General features: G+C 38.7%; 1 protein-coding gene across 1 annotated transcript in view; it reads left to right on the forward strand.

Moving 5' to 3' along the window:
- SAMHD1 (SAM and HD domain containing deoxynucleoside triphosphate triphosphohydrolase 1) overlaps positions 1-21,533 on the forward strand; it is a 63,383-nt gene that overhangs the window by 12,107 nt on the left and 29,743 nt on the right. The window contains exons 4-6 of the mRNA XM_068565625.1: positions 8,337-8,497; positions 15,971-16,086; positions 17,873-17,943. Of these exons, the coding sequence (XP_068421726.1) occupies positions 8,337-8,497; positions 15,971-16,086; positions 17,873-17,943 (348 nt within the window). The remainder of the gene's footprint in view (positions 1-8,336; positions 8,498-15,970; positions 16,087-17,872; positions 17,944-21,533) is intronic.

The raw sequence follows: 21,533 nt of genomic DNA on the forward strand, positions 1-21,533 counted from the left end.
CAGCTTTAGTGAGATATAATTCACATACCTTGCAATTCATTCATTTTATTTTATTTTATTTTATTTTTTATTGAAGTGTAGTTGATTTACAATGTTGTGCCAATCTCTGCTGTACAGCAAAGTGACTCAGTTACACACAGATATATTCTTTTATTCACTCATTTTAAATATACAAGTCAGTGTTTTTTAGAAAGTTCACAAGATTGTTCAGTCATCACCACAATCTAATTTAAATTGTAACAGTTCTTTATATATTCAGGATACAATTCCCTTATTAAATATATAATATGCAAATATTTTCTCCCATACTCTGGATTATCTTTTTACTGTCTTTTTATTTATATATTTAGACCACATCATGAGGCTTGCGGGCTCTTAGTTCCCTGACCAGGGATTGAACCTGGGCTCCCAGCAGTGGAAGCGCAGAGTCCTAATCACTGGACCACCAGGGAATTCCCTATCTTTTTAGTTTAGTTTTGTTTTGTTTTTTTAATCAGTATTGCCTCTTTGTAAATTTATTTATTTATTTATTTTTGGCTGCGTTGGGTCTTCGTTGCTGTGCGCAGGCTTTCTCTAGTTTCGGTGAGCAGGGGCCACTCCTCATTGCAGAGCACAGGCTCTAGAGCGCAGGCTCAGTAGTTGTGGCGCACGGGCTTAGTTGCTCCGCAGCATGTGGGATCCTCCCAGACCAGGGATCAAACCCGTGTCCCCTGCATTGGCAGGCGGATTCTCAACCACCATGCCACCAGGGAAGCCCCCTCTTTTTAGTTTCTTGATGGTGTTCTTTGGAGCACAGAAGTTTTAAATTTTGATATAGTCCAGTGTATCTATTTTTGCTTTTGTCTCTTATGCATTTGGTGTCATATCTAAGAAACCATTGCCTAACCCAAGACTATAACCTCTTATTCTTGGCTTAGTTTTCTTCATGCTAAATTTAGTTCAATTGGCCTCTGAAGCCAGGAATTGCATAATAGTGAGGATGAAGTGCAGTGTTTGACATAGTAGGCACTAATTTGTCAAATGTATTGGTGATTTTTTTTTTTGGCCATGCTCTGTGGCTTTGGGGATCCTAGTTCCCTGATCAGGGATCTAACCCGTGCCCTCCCCACAGTGGAAGCACAGAGTCCTAACCACTGGACGACCAGGGAAGTCCCTGGTGAATTTTAAAACAGTGAAATGTCTGCCTAATATGTGTGAAATTATAGAATCACCACCTCTGAATCTTTTTCTGAGGGCTCCTGTTCCCCTTTCTTCAGGGTAGAACTGACCACTCCTTCTTTTGTTTCTTTTTCCCCATTCTCTTTCCCCACTACTCTACAAATAGATTCTATTATTTTTCCTGGGGGCAGGAATGGTAACTTACTCATCCCTCATCCCCAGTGCTTGGCATATACAGAAGGCAATAGAATTGTTTTATCCTGCTTGGCTAGTAACACAATAGAATATCATATACCTTTAAAAGTGATAAGTAAGTGGACCATGTGACTATAGAAGGAGTAGATTATATTAAATAATACTGGGAGACACCAGCTCTGAGACACCTTGGGCACCTTAGCCAGCCACCCAAGGATCTGGCCCCACTCACCAGTGGGCTGACACAAGCTTCAGGACAGCCCTGACCCTACAGCCAGCTGTGTCAGGAACCAGCCCCACCACCCCCTCAGTGGTCTGACACCAGCTCTGGGACCCCTGGGTCCTGCAGCCAGAGACCCCAGAACCCAGCTGTGCCCCCGCCATTGGGCCAGCACTAGCCCCAGGACCCAGTTTTACCCACCAGTGGGTGGGCATCAGTCCCAGGAGCTCCTAGACCCCGATCCTGCCCACCAGAGGGCAGACACAGGCCCCAGCACCACTGCAGCCCCACAGCCTGCCCTGTCAGGACCCAGCCAACACATCAGCAGTACAGCAGCAGTCCTGGGGCTCTACCTCCTAACCCTGCCCACCAGTAGGCCAGCTCCAGCTCTGGGGCACCTTGGGTGCGTCCGTCAGCAACCCTGGGATCCAGGCCCACCCATCAGCAGACTGTCAGCTTCGGGACCCCCAGGGCCCTGCATCCAGAGACCTCAGGACCAGCTCCACCCACCAGTGAGCTGGCACTAGCCTGGGACCCACCCTGGGCCCTGCACCTGCCCACCAGCAGGCTGACAACAGCCCTGTGACACCCCAGGCCCTGGACCTACCCATCAGCAAGCCAACACCAGCTCTGAGGTACTTTGGACTCCTCAGCCAGCCACCCTGGAATTCATCCCCACTCACCAGCAGGCTAGCACCAGCTTTGGGACATCCTAGAACTCACAGCCAGTAGTGTTAAGAACTGGCCCCACCCACCAACAGGCCAACACCAGATTCAGGAACCTCAGCCTCACAACCACTCACCTCAGAACCTGGCTCTGCCCACTAGTGAGCCAGCATTAGCCCCAGGATCCCCTGGGATTCTGCAGCCAGCCACCTTGTGGCCTGGCCCTGCCAACCAGTGGCTAGCAGCCTCCACACAAGGTAGGGCCTGGCAACCAAGCAAATTGGGGGGCCAGCCGTGCCTACCAGACCACGCACAGTAGTCAGCCCACCATAACAGAAGGACCCATGCAGCTCGCACTGGGGGCACCCCTAGAACATATAACCCTAGTGACCAGAGGGGAGTGCACTGCTGGGACACATAGGACATCTCCCATAAAAGGTCACTTCTCCAAGGTCAGGAAACATAACCAACATATCAGATACATAGAAATAAAAACAGCAATTTAGGCAAAATGAGACAATAGAGGAATATGTTCCAAACTAAACAAGACAATAGAGGAATATGTTCCAAACTAAATAAAATATGTTTATTTTATTTGAACAAAATAAAACCTCAAAAGAACTAAGTGAAGTGGAGATAGACAATCTAGCTGATAAAGAGTTCAAGGTAGTGATAGTAAATATGATCAAAGAACTCAGGAGAAGAATGGATTCACAGAGTGAGATGTTAGAAATTTTTAACAAAGAGTTAGAAAATATGGAGAAGAACCAAGCAGAGATGAGGAATACCATAACTGAAATGAAAAATACAGTAGAAGGCATCAACAGTAGACTAAGAGAGAATATTAAAAGCAGCAAGGGACAAGCAACAAGTTATGTATGCAGGAACTCCTATAGACTATTAGCTGACTTATTAGCAGAAACTCTGCAGGCCAGAAGGGAGTGGTAGAATATCAAGAACCAAGAACCTACCTGGCAAGGTTCTCAGTAAGATTTGATAGAGAAATCAAGTGTTACAGATAAGCAAAACCTAAATAAGTTCATCACCACAACCAGCTTTACAAGAAATGCTAAAGGCAATTCTCTAAGCAAAAAAGAAAAGGCCACAACTAGAAACATGAAAATTATGAAAGGAAAAAACTCATTAGTAAAGGCAAATATACAGTGAAGGTATTCAATCAACCACGTACAGAACTAGTAGGAAGGTTAAAAGGCAAAAGTAAAATCATCTATATCTGCAGTAAGCAGTTAAGGGATACACAAAACAAAAAGATGTAAAATATGACACTGAAAACAGTACTCATGGCAGGAGGGGAGTAAAAATGTAAGGTTGTTAAAATGCATTTGAAATTAAGAGATCAGCAACTTAAAATAATCATTTATATATATAGATTGCTATATATAAACCTCCTGGTAAGCACAAACTAAAAACCTATAATAGATACATACACAAAAAAGAGAAAAGAATGCAAACATAATGCTAAAGATAGTTATCAAATCACAAGGGAGGAGAACAAAGGAAGAAGAAAGGAACAAAAAAGAACTACAAAAACAAGCCCCAAACAATTAACAAAATGGCAATAAGTACATACCTATCAATAATTACTTTAAATGTAAATGGACCAAATGCTCCAATCAAAAGACATGGAGTGGATGAATGGGTACAAAAACAAGACCCTTATATAGACTGCCTACAAGAGACTCACTTCAGACCTAAAGAAACACAGACAAAGTGAGAGAATGGAAAAAGGTATTCCATGCAAATAGAAATCGAAAGAAAGCCGGGGTACGCATGTCACAACTAAAGATCCTGCATGCCATGACGAAGATCCCATGTGCCGCAACTAAGACCCAGTGCAGGGCTTCCCTGGTGGCGCAGTGGTTGGGGGTCTGCCTGCCAATGCAGGGGACACGGGTTCGAGCACTGGTCTGGGAAGATCCCACATGCCGCGGAGCAGCTGGGCCCCGTGAGCCACAACTACTGAGCCTGCGCGTCTGGAGCCTGTGCTCCGTAACGGGAGAGACCGCGATAGTGAGAGGCCCGCGCACCGCGATGAGGAGTGGCCCCCGCTTGCCGCAACTGGAGAAAGCCCTCGCACAGAAACGAAGACCCAACACAACCAAAAATGAATAAAAATAAATAAAAAAAAAAAAAAGAAAAAAGACCCAGTGCAGCCAAATAAATAAATATTAAAAAAGCAAAAGCAAAAGAAAGCCGGGGTAACAAAAACTTAGACAAAATAAACTTTAAAACGAAGACTGTTACAAGAGACAAAGAAGGACACTACATAATGATCAAGGGATCACTCCAAGAAGAAGTTATAACAATTGTAAATATATATGTACCCAACATAGGAGCACCTAAATACATAAAGGAAATATTGACAGACATAAAGGGAGAAATTGACAGTAACACAATAATAGTAAGGAACTTTAACACCCCACTTACACCAATGGACAGATCATCCAGACAGAAAATCAATTAGGAAACACAGGCGTTAAATGACATATTAGACCAAATGAATGTAACATATATGGAGAATATTCCATCCAAAAGCAGCAGAATACACTTTTTTTTTTTTTTTTTTTTTTTGGCTGTGCCGTGCAGCATGTGGGTTCTTATTTCCCTGGCCAGGGATTGAACCTGCACCCTCTGCAGTAGAAGCTCAGAGTCTTAACCACTGGGCCTCCAGGGAGGTCCCAGAATACACATTCTTTTCAAGCACACATGAAACACTCTCCAGGATAGATCACGTTCTAGGCCACAAAACAAGTCTCAGTAAATTTAAGAAAATTGAAATCATGTCAAGTGTCTTTTCCGACCACAATGCTATGAGACTAGAAATCAACTACAAGAAAAAAACTGCAAAAAACACAAACCTGTGGAGGCTAGACATTATGCTACTAAATAACGAATGGATCACTGAAAAAAATCAAGGAAAATATCAAAATATACTTGGAGACAAGTGAAAATGAAAACACAGCAATCCAAAATCTAAGGGATGCAGCAAAAGCAGTTCTAAGAGGGACCTTTATAGCAATAAAAACCTACCTCAGGAAAAAGAAAAATCTCAAATAACCTAACCTTACATCTAAAGGAACTAGAAAAAGAAGAACAAACAGAACCCAAAATTAGTAGAAGGAAAATGGACAGAAGACCTGAATAGAAGTTTTTCCAAAGAAGACATACGTATGGCCAACAGGCAGATGAAAAGATGCTCAACATCACTAATTATCAGAGAAATGCAAATCAAAACCACAGTGAGATATCATCTCACACCTGTCATAATGGCTATCATCAAAAAGCCCACAAATAACAAATGTTGGCGAGGGTATAGAGAAAAGGGAACCCTTGTACACTCTTGGTAGGAATGGAAATTGGTACAGCCACTGTGTAAAACAGTATGGAGATTCCTCAAAAAAACTGGAAATAGAACTACGATGTGATCCAGCAGTTCCACTCCTAGGCATATGTCTGAAGAAAACACAAACGCTAATTTGAAAAGATACACGCATCGCAATATTCATAACAGCATTATTTACAATTGCCAAGATATTGAAGAAGTCTAAGTGTCCATCAACAGATGAATGGATAAAGAAGATATATTATATATAAGCAATGGAATAGTACTTAGCCATAAAGAAAGAGTGAAATTCTGCTATTTGCAACAACATGGATGGACTTGGAGGGTATTACTCCTAGTGAAATAAGTCAGAGGAAGACGAATACTGTGTTATCACTTATGTGTGGAATCTAAAAAATGAAACAAATGAATATAGCAAAACAGAAAAAAACTCAAGAATAATAGAGAACAAACTAGGGGTTAGCAATTAGGAGAGGGAAGAGGGAGGGGCAAAATAGAAGGAGGGGATTGAGAGGTACAAACTACTATGTATAAAATAGGCTACAAGGATATACTGTATGGCACAGGGAATATAGGCAGTATATTATAAAACTGTAAGTGGAGTATATTCTATAAAAAATTTGAATCACTATGTTGTAACCTGAAACTAATATAATATTGTAAGTCAACTATACCTCAAAAAAATACTGCAAGAACAAAAATAACATATACAATGATCAGAGCTCTACTCAGTACTCTGTAATGACTTATATGGGAATAGAATCTAAAAAAGAGTGGATATATGTATATGTATAACTGATTCACTTTGCTATACAGCAGAAATGAACACAATGTTGTAAAGCAACTATACCCCAATAAAAATTAATTTTAAAAAGTGATCAAAACACATTAATATCACATATACACACTAAGGGTTGCGAAGGGAATATGAAATTGACTAAATAGAATTTCCAGTATCACAAAGCCCGATGTTAGGGGAATGGTTTAAAAATGTTGGTTCATCAATGAAACAGAGCCATTACAGTGATAATTATTAAGATTTGTAAAAACATGAGAAACTGTTCATGATGCATTTTGACATGAAAGGAGAGTGTGTGTTATGGTATTAAGTTAAAAATAATTTTCATTGAGTTCTTTTAAAAACAGTCATTAACCACTGAAAAATTGACAGTGAAGACTTTTAGATCTTTAAATGGATTAAAAGTAGATTATAGGATTTTTCTTTGATAATTTTTCAAAATAAAATAGATTCTTGGGACTTTCCTGGTGGCGCAGTGGTTAAGAATCTGCCTGCCAATACAGGGAACACGGGCTCAAGCCCTGGTCCGGGAAGATCCCACATGCTACCGAGCAGCTAAGCCCATGCACCACAACTACTGAGCCTGGGCTCTAGAGCCCACGAGCCACAACTACTGAGCCTGCTAGCCACAACTACTGAAGCCCACATGCCTAGAGCCCGTGCTTCACAGCAAGAGAAGCCACCGCAATGAGAAGCCCGTGCACTGCAACAAAGAGTAGCCCACACTCGGCACAACTAGAGAAAGCCCACGTGCAGCAACTAAAACCCAACACAGCCAAAAATAAATAAATTAATTAATTAATTAATTTAAAAAAGAGATTCTCATTCGTTTCGTGGTTACATTGATCTTGTATAAGGGAGAAAGAATAGACCAGTATATGATTTTCATATATTTAAAAATTGTGCAACTTTTTCTTCTCTGATAAGGACATTCACAGGGTTGAATTACAACATCCTTCTATTCCTGAGATACTTTGACATCATTCTTGGCGTATTATTAAAGATATACTTGGTACACTGTAACTATAATAGCTTGTTAACATGTATTACTTTACAATAATGTTTCAACAGTCATTCAAAACATGTCTGAGTTCCTACTCTGTGCCAGGCACTGTGCTGTTTGATGGGTTCTGAGAATATGGCAGTAAATGAGGCAGACAAGGCCCTTCACCTCCCAGAATTCCATACATTTTTTAGAAACTTCATGGAACCATTTGAAGCAGTTTGAAAATCATGGATTAGATCATTTATCATGTTCCTTTTTTTATTCTGAAACATTCTTTTTAAAAGACAGTTATGGACAATTAAGAAAGATGTTATCTTTATTTAAAGAAACATAGAGGAGCATTAAATCTTCACCCATATTTAAAGCCCCTGTTTAAGCTTAGAGTAATGAATAATTGTGAAATGTATGTTTACTAGGTATAAATAAGTACTTCTAAGAGACATTAAGTGCTGTAGAATTTTATAGTACTTCCTGCCTATGATTGTTTACTACATGGTAGGAGGGGTTTTTTTTATTAAGGATCATAGTGATGGGTAGATACATTTACAAAAAAATTAGACACAGTGCCTGTGGTAAAATAGTGTATGTGATCTGAATGAGTGTGTTAAATGAGTATGTTTAACTTGAATACCAGACTAACTTACTAAAGGCTAATGAACTCATATACATAAAAGAAAGATTGAAATCTTTACCCTTCTGTTGTTAGAATCCATTAATCCATTATTAGAATCCATCAGGTCCAATATACTTGCTCTGTCTGGTAGTGATACCTAAATAAGGTCAAGATATTCATAACTTGTCATTTCCCTTAGTATTATTCTTACTTAAAAATGAATAGCTTTGACTTTGCACTGTAGGTAGGAATGACTGGACAAAAATTTTAGATGGTGTTATGTATTGTTATTCACATTAATTTATAATTTTCTAGGTGATTAATGATCCTATCCATGGTCACATTGAATTTCACCCTCTTCTCATCCGAATCATCGACACACCTCAATTTCAGCGCCTGCGATATATTAAGCAGTTGGGAGGCGGTTACTATGTTTTTCCAGGAGCTTCACACAATCGATTTGAGCATAGTCTAGGGTAAGAAGGGTATTGGGGTGGGGAACTTATAGTTATTAAGTCCGTTCTCGGTCACATCGTATCTTTTAGAAAACAAATAGTTTTAGAAAATGGTAATAATAGCCTTATTTTTTTTAAGAGCCTTGTTTGACTGAGACAATCAATATTTGATTTTTTTTTTTCCTTTGGCCGAGCCACGTGGCATGCGGGATCTTAGTTCCCCAACCAGGGATCGAACCCGTGCCCCGTGCAGTGGAAGCGTGGAGTCCTAACCATTGGACTGCCAGGGAATTCCCAATAATATCCTTATTTTATTGATGAGAAAGTTGAGGGTTTGATTTACCTTGCTCTACTTTACTTATTTTATGTATTCTTAGAAGCCACCTCAAATCCTTCCTGGAAAGATAATGAAAGTGCCTGGCAGGCCTTTTAGATGAAATATTTGTGTTTAAATATTATTTAAAAGTTAATAGCGTTGGTTACTGATATAACTAACTTTGTAAGTTTGATTATTTAATTTTCCTACATTCCCTATTTAGTCTTATACATAATTGCCCTTTAAAACCACATCATTGGGCTTCCCTGGTGGCGCAGTGGTTAAGAATCCGCCTGCCAATGCAGGGGACACGGGTTCGAGCCCTGGCCTGGGAAGATCCCACGTGCCACAGGGCAACTAAGCCTGTGCGCCACAACTACTGAGCCCGTGTGCCACAACTACTGAAGCCTGCGCGCCTAGAGCCTGTGCTCCTCAACAAGAGAAGCCACCGCAATGAGAAGCCCGTGCACCACAACGAAGATTATCCCCCACTCACCGCAACTAGAGGAAGCCCACACGCAGCATCAAAGACCTAATGCAGCCAAAAATAAATTTAAAAAAACGAAAACAAAAAAACCACATTGTTTTCTTACCTATCAGGAAATGTGTAAATCAGAAAAGCATTCACAAGCGTAGAGAAGATGGCACCTCTGTTACATACAACGTAGTTGAGACTTTGCTCTGCTTTTTTTTTTTTTTTTGCCTGCGTTTGGACTTCTTTGCTGCACATGGGCTTTCTCTAGTTGCGAGTGGGGGCTACTCTTCGTTGCAGTGCATGGGCTTCTCATTGCGGTGGCTTCTCTTGTCGCAGAGCATGGGCTCTAGGCGCGCAGGCTTCGGCAGTTGTGGCACATGGGCTCAGTAGTTTTGGCTCGCGGGCTCTAGAGCGCAGGCTCAGTAGTTGTGGCACACTGCCTTAGTTGCTCCGTGGCATGTGGGACCTTCCCAGACCAGGGCTCGAACCCATGTCCCTTGCATTGGCAGGCGGTAACCACTGCGCCACAAGGGAAGTCCCTGGTCTGCTTTTTCATTATAAAATGTAGAGCTAGGTGGACATAAGCCCAGAAGAATCGGACAGTTATCTAGATTTTCATGAAGTACTCACAGTGTAAGTGGTCCCCCCCTTATCCACGGGATATATGCTCCTAGACCCCCAGTGGATGCCTGAAACCACAGATACTACCAAACCCTGTTTATACTATGTTTTTTCCTTAAAAATACATACCTATAATAAAGTTTAATTTATAAATTAAGCATAATAAGAGATTAACAACAACTAATAATAAAATGGAACAATTATAACAATACAGTGCAGTAAAAGTTATGTGCATGTGGTTTCTCCCTCTCTGTCTCAGAATATCTTATTGTACAAATTTAATGCCTTTGCCATCTTAACTAAGCACTTACCACACACCGTGTCTGTAACTTTGACAGTTTGAGATGCAACAGCAAAACTAGCACAAATTTCTTTTTCCTTCTTCACAATTTCACAGGTAGAAGATTTGTTCTTATGATAGATCTTAGCAACCTCAGCATACAATTTTGTTCTATCTTTATTGAGTTGAGAATTTTGACCTTTTCACTCACTTACCGGAAGCACTTCTCGACTTCTCTTTGGCATATCTGAATTGCCAGCTTTACTACTCTTGCACTTTGGGGCCATTATGAAGTAAAATAAGGGTCACTTGAACACAAGCACTGTGAAACCTCGGCAGTCAATCTGATAATTGTGTCGGCTACTAAGTGATTAATGTGTGGGACACGCTGGACAAAAGAATGATTCACGACCCAGTCGTGATGGAGCAGAACAGTGTGATATTTCATCATGCTACTCAGAATGGAGTGTAATTTAAAACTTATGAATTGTGTATTTCTGGAAGTTTCCATTTAATATTTTCAGACCATGGTTAACTGCTGGTAACTGAAATGAGGAAAGTGAAACCAATAATAAGGGGAAACTGCTGTGTTACTTTGGTTTTGTTTGTTTGTTTAGAAGCATCTTTAATTAGCCAGAACACATGCATCTACTCAAATGTTTATTTATTCATCAACAAATATTTATTGAAAACTTATTAGTGCCTACCAAACCAACAGGATATCAACTGTTTCTATCCTTGTGAAGCTCAGAGTTTAGGGGGCAAGAAAGATATTCATTCAGGAAGTACTTTCAGGTGGAAATGCTAAAAGTGTATTTAACATTTGTTGAGCACCTTATCTACAATCTATGTTGTAAACATTACAACACCAGAAGTTATGCTTTTAAAACAAATTGTGGTAAAATACACAGAATATAAAATTTACCATCCTAACCATTTTTAAGTTTACAGTTCAATAGTGTTAAATATATCCACATTATTGTGCAACCAAGCTCCGGAACTTTTTCATCTCGCAAAACTGAAACTGTACCCATTGAATAACAATTCCCCATTCCTCTTCTCCCCAGTCCCTGGTAACCACCATTCTACTTTCTGTTCTAATGAATTTGACTGTTCTAGGTACCTCATATAAGTGATTTCATAGAGTATTTGTCTTTTTTGTGATTGACTTATTTCATTTAGCATAATTTCCCCAAGAGTCACTCATGTTGGAGCATGTGTCAGAATATCCTTACTTTTTAAGGCTGAATAATATTCCATTGTATGTATATGTTACATTTCATTTATCCCTTCATTCATCTTTGGACTCTTGGGTTGCTTCCACCTCTTTGGCAATTGTGACTGCTATGAATGTGGATGTGCAAATATCTCTTCAAGACCCTGCTTTCGCTTCTTTTGGGTATATACGTAGAAGTGGAATTTCTGGATCATATGGTAATTCTATTTTTAATATTTTGAGGAACTGCTCTACTGTTTTCTATGGTGGCTGCACCATTTTACATTCCCACCAACAGTGTACAAGGGTTCTAATTTCTCCACATACTGGTCAAAATTTTTTAGTTTTTGTTTTGTTTTATAATAGACATCCTAGGGACTTCCCTGGCGGTCCAGTGGTTAAGACTCTGCGCTTCCACTGCAGGGAGAACGGGTTCAATCCCTGTTTGGGGAACTAAGATCCTGCATGCTGCGTGGAGCAGCCAAAAAAAGACCCAAAAAACTCCTCCTAATGGGTATGAGGTGGTGTCTCACTGTGATTTGATTTTGCATTTCCCTAATGATAAGTGATTCTGAGTCAAGAGGTCCTGCTTTGGGGAATCTGTGTGTTTCCTTCTAGTTCTGAAACAGACTATTCTGTTACGTTGCCCTCGAGGTATATTAGAACATTTGAAAAACATATTGAAGTTCTTGAGTGTTAACTGAAAGAAAAATGCACGATGTGAAAGTTAGGAATTAAGTTTTATTTGGGGACCTTACTGAGTACTATAGCCCGGGAGTTCTCAGATAGCTCTGAGGAACTGCTCCAGAGAGGTAAGGGAGGAGCCAGTATATATGTGAACTTTTTTGCTGGGAAAAACATGTGGTCAAGTGTAAAAAGATTACTGCTAATCACAAATGTGGACAAAAAAAATGTTACCTGTCATTCTAGTAAACAACAAATATTGCCTGCCGTCAAGCCATCAAGCCACTGCAGCTGACCCCCAATGCTGCACCCAGAGGGGAATTCAGGGTGGAGAAAAACAGCATCCTGGCCCTAGATAGATCAGATGAATACCTAAGGAATAATTTCAGTGACCCCAGACTCTTGCATCTTCCCATACATAGGAAAATGCTAAAAATTATTAACTTGAGGTGACTGGTTTTTGTCATTAGCAGCAGTCTTTTGATGTTGGACTAAATTTTTTTTTGTTTTTTTTTTCCACCAGAAACTCCTATATACCCTCGTTCCTCCCTTACCTCTTTGGAACAATGCCTCAGTGCTGTCTGAGACTGTTTCCTGGGCTAGAGTCCTCAGTAAGATCTCTGAATAAAACATAACTTGCAACTTTTAGGTAGTGTTTTTCTTCAGTTGACAGTTTCAGTGACCACGAAGGGATCCAGAGCAAACTTTTCTCCTTTGCCTGAACTTTATGAGGATCTGGAGCCTTGGTACTAGCAGAGGCCTCTTGTGCCCGTCTGTCTCCTCAGTGAGTCCAGATGAATTTGGATGAGTGTCTCCTGGATATTGGATCTCACGTTATTCGCTTATGATCCTAAGTTTTATTTGGTGGTATTAAACTTCTCACCGGAGGAGTAGGTTTTCCTTGAACTTAGTTGCAAAAAGAGGTGGTACCTGGGTTATCTTCAGTTGAAAGACATTAGGAAGATTTTGGTCAGTTGAGTGACAGAGTGGGTTATCCTCACTTGAAAGACACTGGGAAGATTTTGCTCAGTTAAAAAACGCTGATGGGTTGCCCCAATTGACAGACACTGGGAAATTTTTATTATGTGCGTACAGAATTTGTACTTGCAAGTACTTGCTTAATTGGGAATTAAAGCTCATCCTAAAAATGGCCAAACTGGGGTTCTTTTGACATTCCAAAATTAATTGTTTTTTCATATGCAGCTAGAAAAACCCAACTTAATAAAACATCTTTTCAAAATTCTGAACTTAAAGAAACAAAAGCCCTTCTGGGAGAACTTGCATTTCTCTACGTGTGTCTTAGAGATGTAAATGTTCTACCTGATCTTCTTAGGCTTTTTTTTTTTTTTCTCCTGTGTTCTGAGAGCTTAGTCTCTGCTACCCAGGAGGTACACATATGGTGTACATTTGGCAACCAGTCAATAGACTGGAATTCTGAGCAATCTTTTTGTCTGGCTGTGTCAACTCTCAGGAAAATTTGTCATAAGGGGTCCCAGCCCATAAGGGGCCTTTGTCATCTCAACCTTCATTGCAACCACCTGTACAACGAAGGACTTTACTCTCTTGGGCTGTTTGGGGGAGGAAATGTCTAGATCTTATGAAGGCTGCATCCTTTGCACTCTCTTGTGGGGACGCCTCTTGCATTTTATTGGTTTGAGTCACTATTAAGATACTATTCATCAATGACCAGACAGTGAATCCTTAAAATTGGAGAAACTTGGTAAATTGGTAAATTTTTTAGAGAGCTCTCATTACAAACAGCTGTTTTATTTTTACCTATAAAAAAACAAATTAGATGGTAGTATATATAAAACGGCTAACCTAAGAACTCCCTTAGTTTATTTATTTATTTATCATTTTTTATCATTTTTAGGTTTTTTTTCTTAACTTTTAAAAAATTTGAATATTTTATTTTCCCCCAGCTTTATCGTTATATAATTGACACATAACATTGTGTATGTTTAAGGTGTACAACATGATTTGATACTTTTTTTTTGTCATAAGTTGTGGATTTAATTGCATTAATTTAAATGTTACCTTTTGTTGTAAATTCACCACATATTCCATTAAGAATAGAGACCATATTATCTAGTTCAACAATGCTATATATAAAATAGATACCCAACAAGGACCTACTGTATAGCACAGGGAACTATACTCAGTATTTTGGTTTTTGTTTTTTTATCTCTTCTTGATTTTGTGGACTTAACATAGGTGTTGAATTTATCTTGACACTGACTTTATCCAATTATTTTTTTTTTGAATTTTATTTAATTTATTTTTTTATACAGCAGGTCCTTATTAGTCATCAATTTTATACACTTCAGTGTATACATGTCAACCCCAAATGCCCAATTCATCACACCACCACCCCCACCCCACCCCCGCCACTTTCCCCCCTTGGTGACCGTAAGTTTGTTCTCTACATCTGTGTCTCAATTTCTGCCCTGCAAACCGGTTCATCTGTACCATTTTTCTAGGTTCCACATATATGTGTTAGCATACGGTATTTGTTTTTCTCTTTCTGACTTACTTCACTCTGTATGACAGTCTCTAGATCCATCCCCGTCTCTACAAATGACCCAATTTCAGAACTCCCTTAGTTTAAAAGAGACAAAAATAAACCAGTTTGGGAAGCCTTATTTGTAGTCTCTAGGGTTACCCTCAATGGGCCTTACAGATGCTAATAAAAACATTAGGTTAATTAATGTTAATTGGGTTGGTTAATAGGGGAAAAAAAGCTGAGGGGAAAGTTAAGAGACTTCTTCCCAAGAAGGTGGAAATTTTAAAGGGACTTGTCCCAGCAGGATAAAAATCTTTAGATGGTTATTAAGAAATTGGATAAATAAAATGGATGGTAATGAGATTAAAACAAAGGTTTTTATACAACACTATGTAAGGTTGGATGGGCCAAGGGGACATCTTATTGGTCCCCAACATTAAGGGCCCCGAGGAAGTCCATTCTATTTACCCCAGTTTAATACACACACACACACATATTTAAAAGGCTGGAAGAAAATTACACTGAGATACCTGATCAACAGTTGAACAATTGTTTGGGGCAACAGGCCAATTAATCAAGTTAAAGATTTTTTAAAAAGGCCTGTGTCCCTTGGCTCAACCCCTCCCTGGAGACCCCAGAGCCTTTATACAAAAATAGATAAAATAGCCAGAGAATAAAAAGGAAAGTTTCTAGGACTCCTTGTAAGACCACAGCTTGTTGATGGGGTCCTAATGGAGGCTAAAGTTAAAGGTGTAAGAGTTGATTGAATTGAGATGACAGTTTATAAAAGTAGGTATATTTAAGTGGGCTTAATATAAGATGTTTATATCTCTTTTGCCTCACTATATTGTGTGTAGTCATTATGTCTCACTGGGGAATGCTTCCCCTGCCTGGTATTATAAGACAGGGTATGTAAATCTGCCCCTCAGAAAATATTAATTTAAATGTACAAAAAACAAAAAACCCAGTAAGGTTACCTGAACCCACACAATATAATGTCAAACTAGGGGCTAATATTCAGAAGCTAATAATAATCAAATTAAAGAAAATGTAGTTGGGCAAATCAATCTTTTAAAATCATTTAGGCAGCAGAGCAGTTCTTTGGGGAATTAAAAGCAACTGTCTTTGTCTTGCAAATCTCTACAAATCAGAAATGTAATACAGCCCACAATGACCTGAGACTGAGCCTAATTAGCTAGCTCAATCAGGTAGACACTGAAACAAAAAGGGAAAAAGAGGGCTTTTTACACTCAAACTGCTGGGAAGGCTCCTTCACCCAAAGTCTAATTCACAGCCTCCTTAAGGATTTATCAAGGACAAATACAAATCTTAACAGTCGCTCATCTTTCAAACAGAAGAGTAACTCTTTCATTTTTGTTTTGTTTTTTCCGCTCTGCAGCGTAGGGTATCTAGCAGGACGTCTAGTTCGTGAACTGAGTGAAAAACAACCAGAGCTGCAGATAAGTGAACGAGATATGCTCTGTGTTCAGATCGCTGGTCTTTGTCATGATCTCGGTAAGCAGTTCAAAGAGCCAGAGTTCTAATGTAAAACCACATGGTACCTCTCTTTGAAATTAAAAAATCCAACTAACTAGGAGAATATGAAAGTTGTGTTTTAATTCTTCAGTTAACATTAATGTAAATGTGCCATTGCTTCTTTCTAGAATGGTTCATAAGCCCAAAGCATTGCTATTTTTTTTTGTAGTCTTTCAGTGAATTTCCCATGTTAAACATCTTTGTTGCAGGTTATATGAAAGGACTTTCTGATAGTGATTTTTTTCTGACTACTGTGTGTTGGATGATGTGAATTTGATTTTTCCTTTATCTTGGTCGAAATAAAATTGCCAGTTTCCTTTAGATAATTTGTCAAATCTATTCTTCTCACACATAGAATACATAATCTGCTCTAACAGATTAACAACAGATTTAGAGAACTCCTTTTCTTCCCTGGCTCATGTGAGGTCTTGGGCCACTTAAATCCAAGTAGAAGAATATCATCCCTTTCCATGGTCGAAGAAAGAGAAAAAGGACTGTTCTCTTTTATCACAGGAGTTTTTTCCCCTATCCTTGTAATTTATTCCTACCTGTTGGAGAATCCTAAGAGTTTGCGTGTGCCCTCAGTGCAGGGAAAGGGAGGTTTCAGTAGCCAGATACTTAAAGGCATAGGGCACTCTCTTCAGCATGTCCCCTTGGAGATTTCAGTAGGACCAGTATCAGCCCTAGATCACAAATTTAACAGATTTTTGGTATTTTGAGAGGGAATCATTGGGAAACTTCTGCCAGTTCCTAGGAGTCTGAGCTCCGTAGTAACAAGCCTTTGTGTACAGACTGCAACATGCAAAAAGGCCCAGGGCTGGTCCAGGTAGGCTCCCTCTCCCATCTGTCAGGGAAGAGGGTAGGGGATTTGTTCCAGGACCCCCTGCGGCTACAAAAAAAAAAACAAAACCCAAAAATCCTGAATGCTCAAGCCCCTTATATAAAATTTGCATGTAACCCACACACATCCTCCCATGTACTTTAAATCAATTCTAGATTACTTATAATACCAATACAATGTAAACTATATGTAAATAGTTGCCAGCAAGCTTGGCAAATTCAAGTTTTGCTTTTTGGAACTTTCTGGAATTTTTTTTTCTGAATATTTTTTTGTCCGAGGCTGATTGAATCTGCGGATTCAGAGGGCCAACTGTAACTCCTTCAGAAATTCTGATAATTCCAGAGTTGTGCCTGAGCAAAGTTTCATATTACTAGATGTTGTGGAATGTTAAGATCACTTATGAATAAGATAAAGTAGTGATCTCCACTTTTGATTGCCCATATCATCAGTAAAAACCCAAGATAAACCCTGATATGTGTATATTTATTATAAAGTAAATTACGTACATTATAAAATTTACATAAAAATAGATGTTTTTAAAGGTTGAGAGTAATAAAGTTCTAACATTTTCTTCCTAACCCTAGTGGATTTTCTTAAAACTACTGTTCTAACATTAACAATATATAATCTGAAGAAGCCAAAAGTTTTTGTCATTAACATTCCTTTAGTTACACAAAACTGTCCTTTCATCAGATTTATGTAAACTCTGGTGACTCAGAGACCCCTCAATGGAGAGCTTACTTTCCTGTATTGTTCTGCTTCCTGTTCTCTTGTTTTGGAAAATAGGAAGGAAGGATTTGTTCCTTTTTGTGATGTATTTATAGATTATTAATTTCTATTGATATTCAAGTTTTAACTAAAAAGATTTACTTTTTACCAATTTACAAACATTTTTCTTGTTCTAAGGCTGCTTTTGTTTTTAAGGTCATGGGCCATTTTCTCATATGTTCGATGGAAGATTTATTCCACTTGCTCGCCCAGATGTGAAATGGACGGTATGTATCCACATATTTAATAGTCAATAAAATAAAGACTAAGCAGTGACTGCTGTGTTAAAGTATTCTTCCTTTTACAGTTTTTCAGAGTGTTTATATATAATGCTTTCTTTTGATCCTCACAGTAATCTCTAAGGAGGAAATCATTATCTCCATTTTTGTAAGTATAAAGGAACTTGAAACTCATAGAGGTGTATTGATGCACCAAAAATCACAAAGTTGTTAAATGATGAAGCCACACTAGAAAACCAGGTTTCCTAGCTGCTAATTTAATGCTCTTTCTACTCTATCATACTAGTATAAAATAAAAAATAAAAGGCTGACTCTGGCTTTGACTCATTTTGTATGACCATGAAGTAACTAATACCAGCTAAGTTCATTTTATACTTACAGATTTGCAGGTGACTGACCCGTATTTTTGGAATCAATTTTTGAGAAATAAAGTTAGGTCAACTCCTATTTTTGGCCACACTATATTTGGAGTAGAAAAAGGTATTAATACATATTGAACACTTCTTACACGTCAACCACTATTTTTTCTCTCTCTCTTTAAAGGTAATTCATATACAATATGTTGTACAGATCTTAAGTGTACAGTTCAGTGAGTTTTGACAAATGTATACATCCATGTAGCCACTACCCAAGTTGAGATATAGAATATTTTCGTCTTCCTGGAAAATTCCTTTGTGACCCTTTTCAGTCAGTTCCTACATCTCCCTCCCACCATCACCTTCTGATTTTTATAAACAGATTAGTTTTGCCTGTCTTAGAATTGATAAGAGTAGAATCCTATAATAGGTACTCTTTTGTATCTTGCTCTTATTCACTCAACATAATGATTTTGAGATTCGTTGGTGTGTCATGCATCAGTTGTCGGTCCCTGCTCATTGCTGAGGTAGTATTCCATTGTATGAATAAGTTACGATTTGTTTATTTTTTCTCCTTTTGTAGAATTTGGGTTGTTTTCAGTGTTTTGGCTGTTACGAATAAGGATGCTATGCATGTTACTGTACACGATTTTTATGGAAAATGTTTTCATTTGTCTTAGGTTCATTTCTCCTTACCTAGGAGTAGAATTGCTGGGTCATCAAGTAGATGGATACTTAACTTTATAAAGCAACTACCAGACATTTCCCATTTTACACTCTGCCAGCAATATGAGAGTGCCTGTTGTTCCATAGCCTCACCAACATTTAGTTTTTTAAATTATTCTTTCTAATGAGTGTGAAATGGTTTCTTATAGGATTTTTTTTTTTTTTTTTTGGTATCCTCTGTGGTATGTTGAGTACCATTTCCTGTACTTTGTCACTGGTAAATCATCTTTTGTGAAGAGTTTTTCCATTTACCCATTTAAAAAATTTGAATGTTTGCCTTTTAGTTATCAATTTGAGTAATTATATATATAGTCAGATACATGTATTGTGAATATAGTCCCCGTCCCCACCCCAGTCTCTGACTTACCAATTCATTTCTTTAATGAAGGTGGCTTTTGAGAAACAAAAAATTTAAATTTTGATGAAGTATTCTGGTTCTTCAACCTGGTAAGATGGATAGTTTCTCTCCAGTTCTGCAGCCTTAGGGCCTCCCTCAGGCTAAAAGCCATAAAAGAACTGGAATATTGCCCACTGCCTTCCTCTTCCAAGTGTTTATTTCCCTCTAACATCTGCCTGCTTTTGGTCGTAATCCAATACCTTCAGGAAGTTGTCCAGAGTTAATAGTTTGTTTTCAACAAGGTCGATTTAAATAGGATCTACTCAGCCATTCCCAAGTCTTTTTCTTTAAATATTTTGCCTTTAACATGTAAGTCCTTACCTCATGGGAATTTATTTCTCTGCATATGTGTGGTAGAAATCTGATTTCTTTTTTAATATGGATAATTGTTTATTGAATTTCCCCAATGATCTGCAGTCAAACGCTCTACCACTGTCCCCACTGATTCTGTGATACCAACCCCAACATTTTTTTAACTTTCCGTAATGATGAATCTTTCTGGATTCTGTTCCATTCCACACTTTTCATAATTGTTACTTCTTTATAATAAGTCTTGATAGCTGGTAGGACAGCTGTTTCTTTTATTAGGTATCTTTGGCCTTTTGCTCTTCTATTATAAATGTTGTAATTTTCTCCATAAAGGTTTTATACATCTTTTATTATATTTACTTCTAAGTTGCTTATAATTTTAGTTATTATTGTCTGTGCTATCTTTGTGGAACTTGAATTTTTCTGTATGTATAAGTTTTTTTCTGAACCATTTGAAAGTATGTTGTAGGCATGCCCCTTTATTCCTAAAGCTTCAGTGGGTATTTCCTAAAAACAAGAACATTCTCTTACATAACCTCAGTACATTTATTAAAATCAGGAAATTATTATTGATACAGTACTATTATCTAATTTACAGACCTTCTATCAAATTTCAACAACTGTCCATATAGAAAAGGGAAAAGAAAACCATTTTTGGTCCTGATTCATCATACATTACCCTTAGTTGCCATTTCTCTTTAGTTTATTTATTTTTTTTTTTTTAAAGTTATTTATTTATTTATTTATGGCTGTGTTGGGTCTTCGTTTCTGTGCGAGGGCCTTCTCTAGTTGTGGCAAGCGGGGGCCACTCTTCATCACGGTGTGCGGGCCTCTCACTATTGCGGCCTCTCTTGTTGCGGAGCACAGGCTTCAGACGCGCAGGCTCAGTAGTTGTGGCTCACGGGCCTAGTTGCTCCGCGACATGTGGGATCTTCCCAGACCAGGGCTCGAACCCGTGTCCCCTGCATTGGCAGGCAGATTCTCAACCACTGCGCCACCAGGGAAGCCCCTCTTTAGTTTCTTTTGATCTGCAACAATTCTTCCGTCTTTATCTCTCATGACCTTGTCATTTTTTGAAGTATACAGGTAGATTATTTTGTGGATTGCCCCTCACTTTGAGTTTCGGTTTTCGGTTTCCTCATACTGTCAGACTATCTGTTTTTGGCAGAATGCCACGTTGTGACCTTAGTGTATCCCATCAGAGGCACATAAGGTCTTTTTAAGCCATTACTGGTAATATTAACTTCAATCACCTGATTAAGGCAATGGCTGCCAAATTTCATAAACTTACTGTTTTTCCTCTATGTAATTAATATGTATCTTGATTCAATTAAAAAATAGATATAGGACCATTCAGGGTTTTGTTTTCATGTTTCTTGAGTTTGTTTTTGCTAAGACCTGTGATAGGGCAGATGTCTCCCTCCAGGGGGCCATTTGATCTTTATAATGATTATAAATGAGCAAGCAGAGACAGATGAGTAAAATGAGTCTAATTTGAGATTCCAGCCCAGGTCTTGACTTCAGGGCTCTGAGACATTTTTGTTTTTACTGGCAAGTTTGGAATTACCCCTTTTTATCAGTAGATGGAAATGCTAACAGAACTTGTATCTTCACAAATTCCAAAGCTGATGAAACAATACAACTAAATTTTATAGTGATATTCATTAAAATGGTATTCTATTGGGAATTCCCTGGCGGTCCAGTGGTTAGGACTCAGCTCTTTCACTGCTGGGGCCTGGGTTCAATCCCTGGTCCGGGAACTAAGATTCTGCACGTGGTACATCTCAGAA

The sequence above is a fragment of the Eschrichtius robustus genome, chromosome 16 (genome assembly GCF_028021215.1).
Source record: "Eschrichtius robustus isolate mEscRob2 chromosome 16, mEscRob2.pri, whole genome shotgun sequence".
In the NCBI taxonomy this organism is placed as follows: Eukaryota; Metazoa; Chordata; class Mammalia; order Artiodactyla; family Eschrichtiidae; genus Eschrichtius; species Eschrichtius robustus.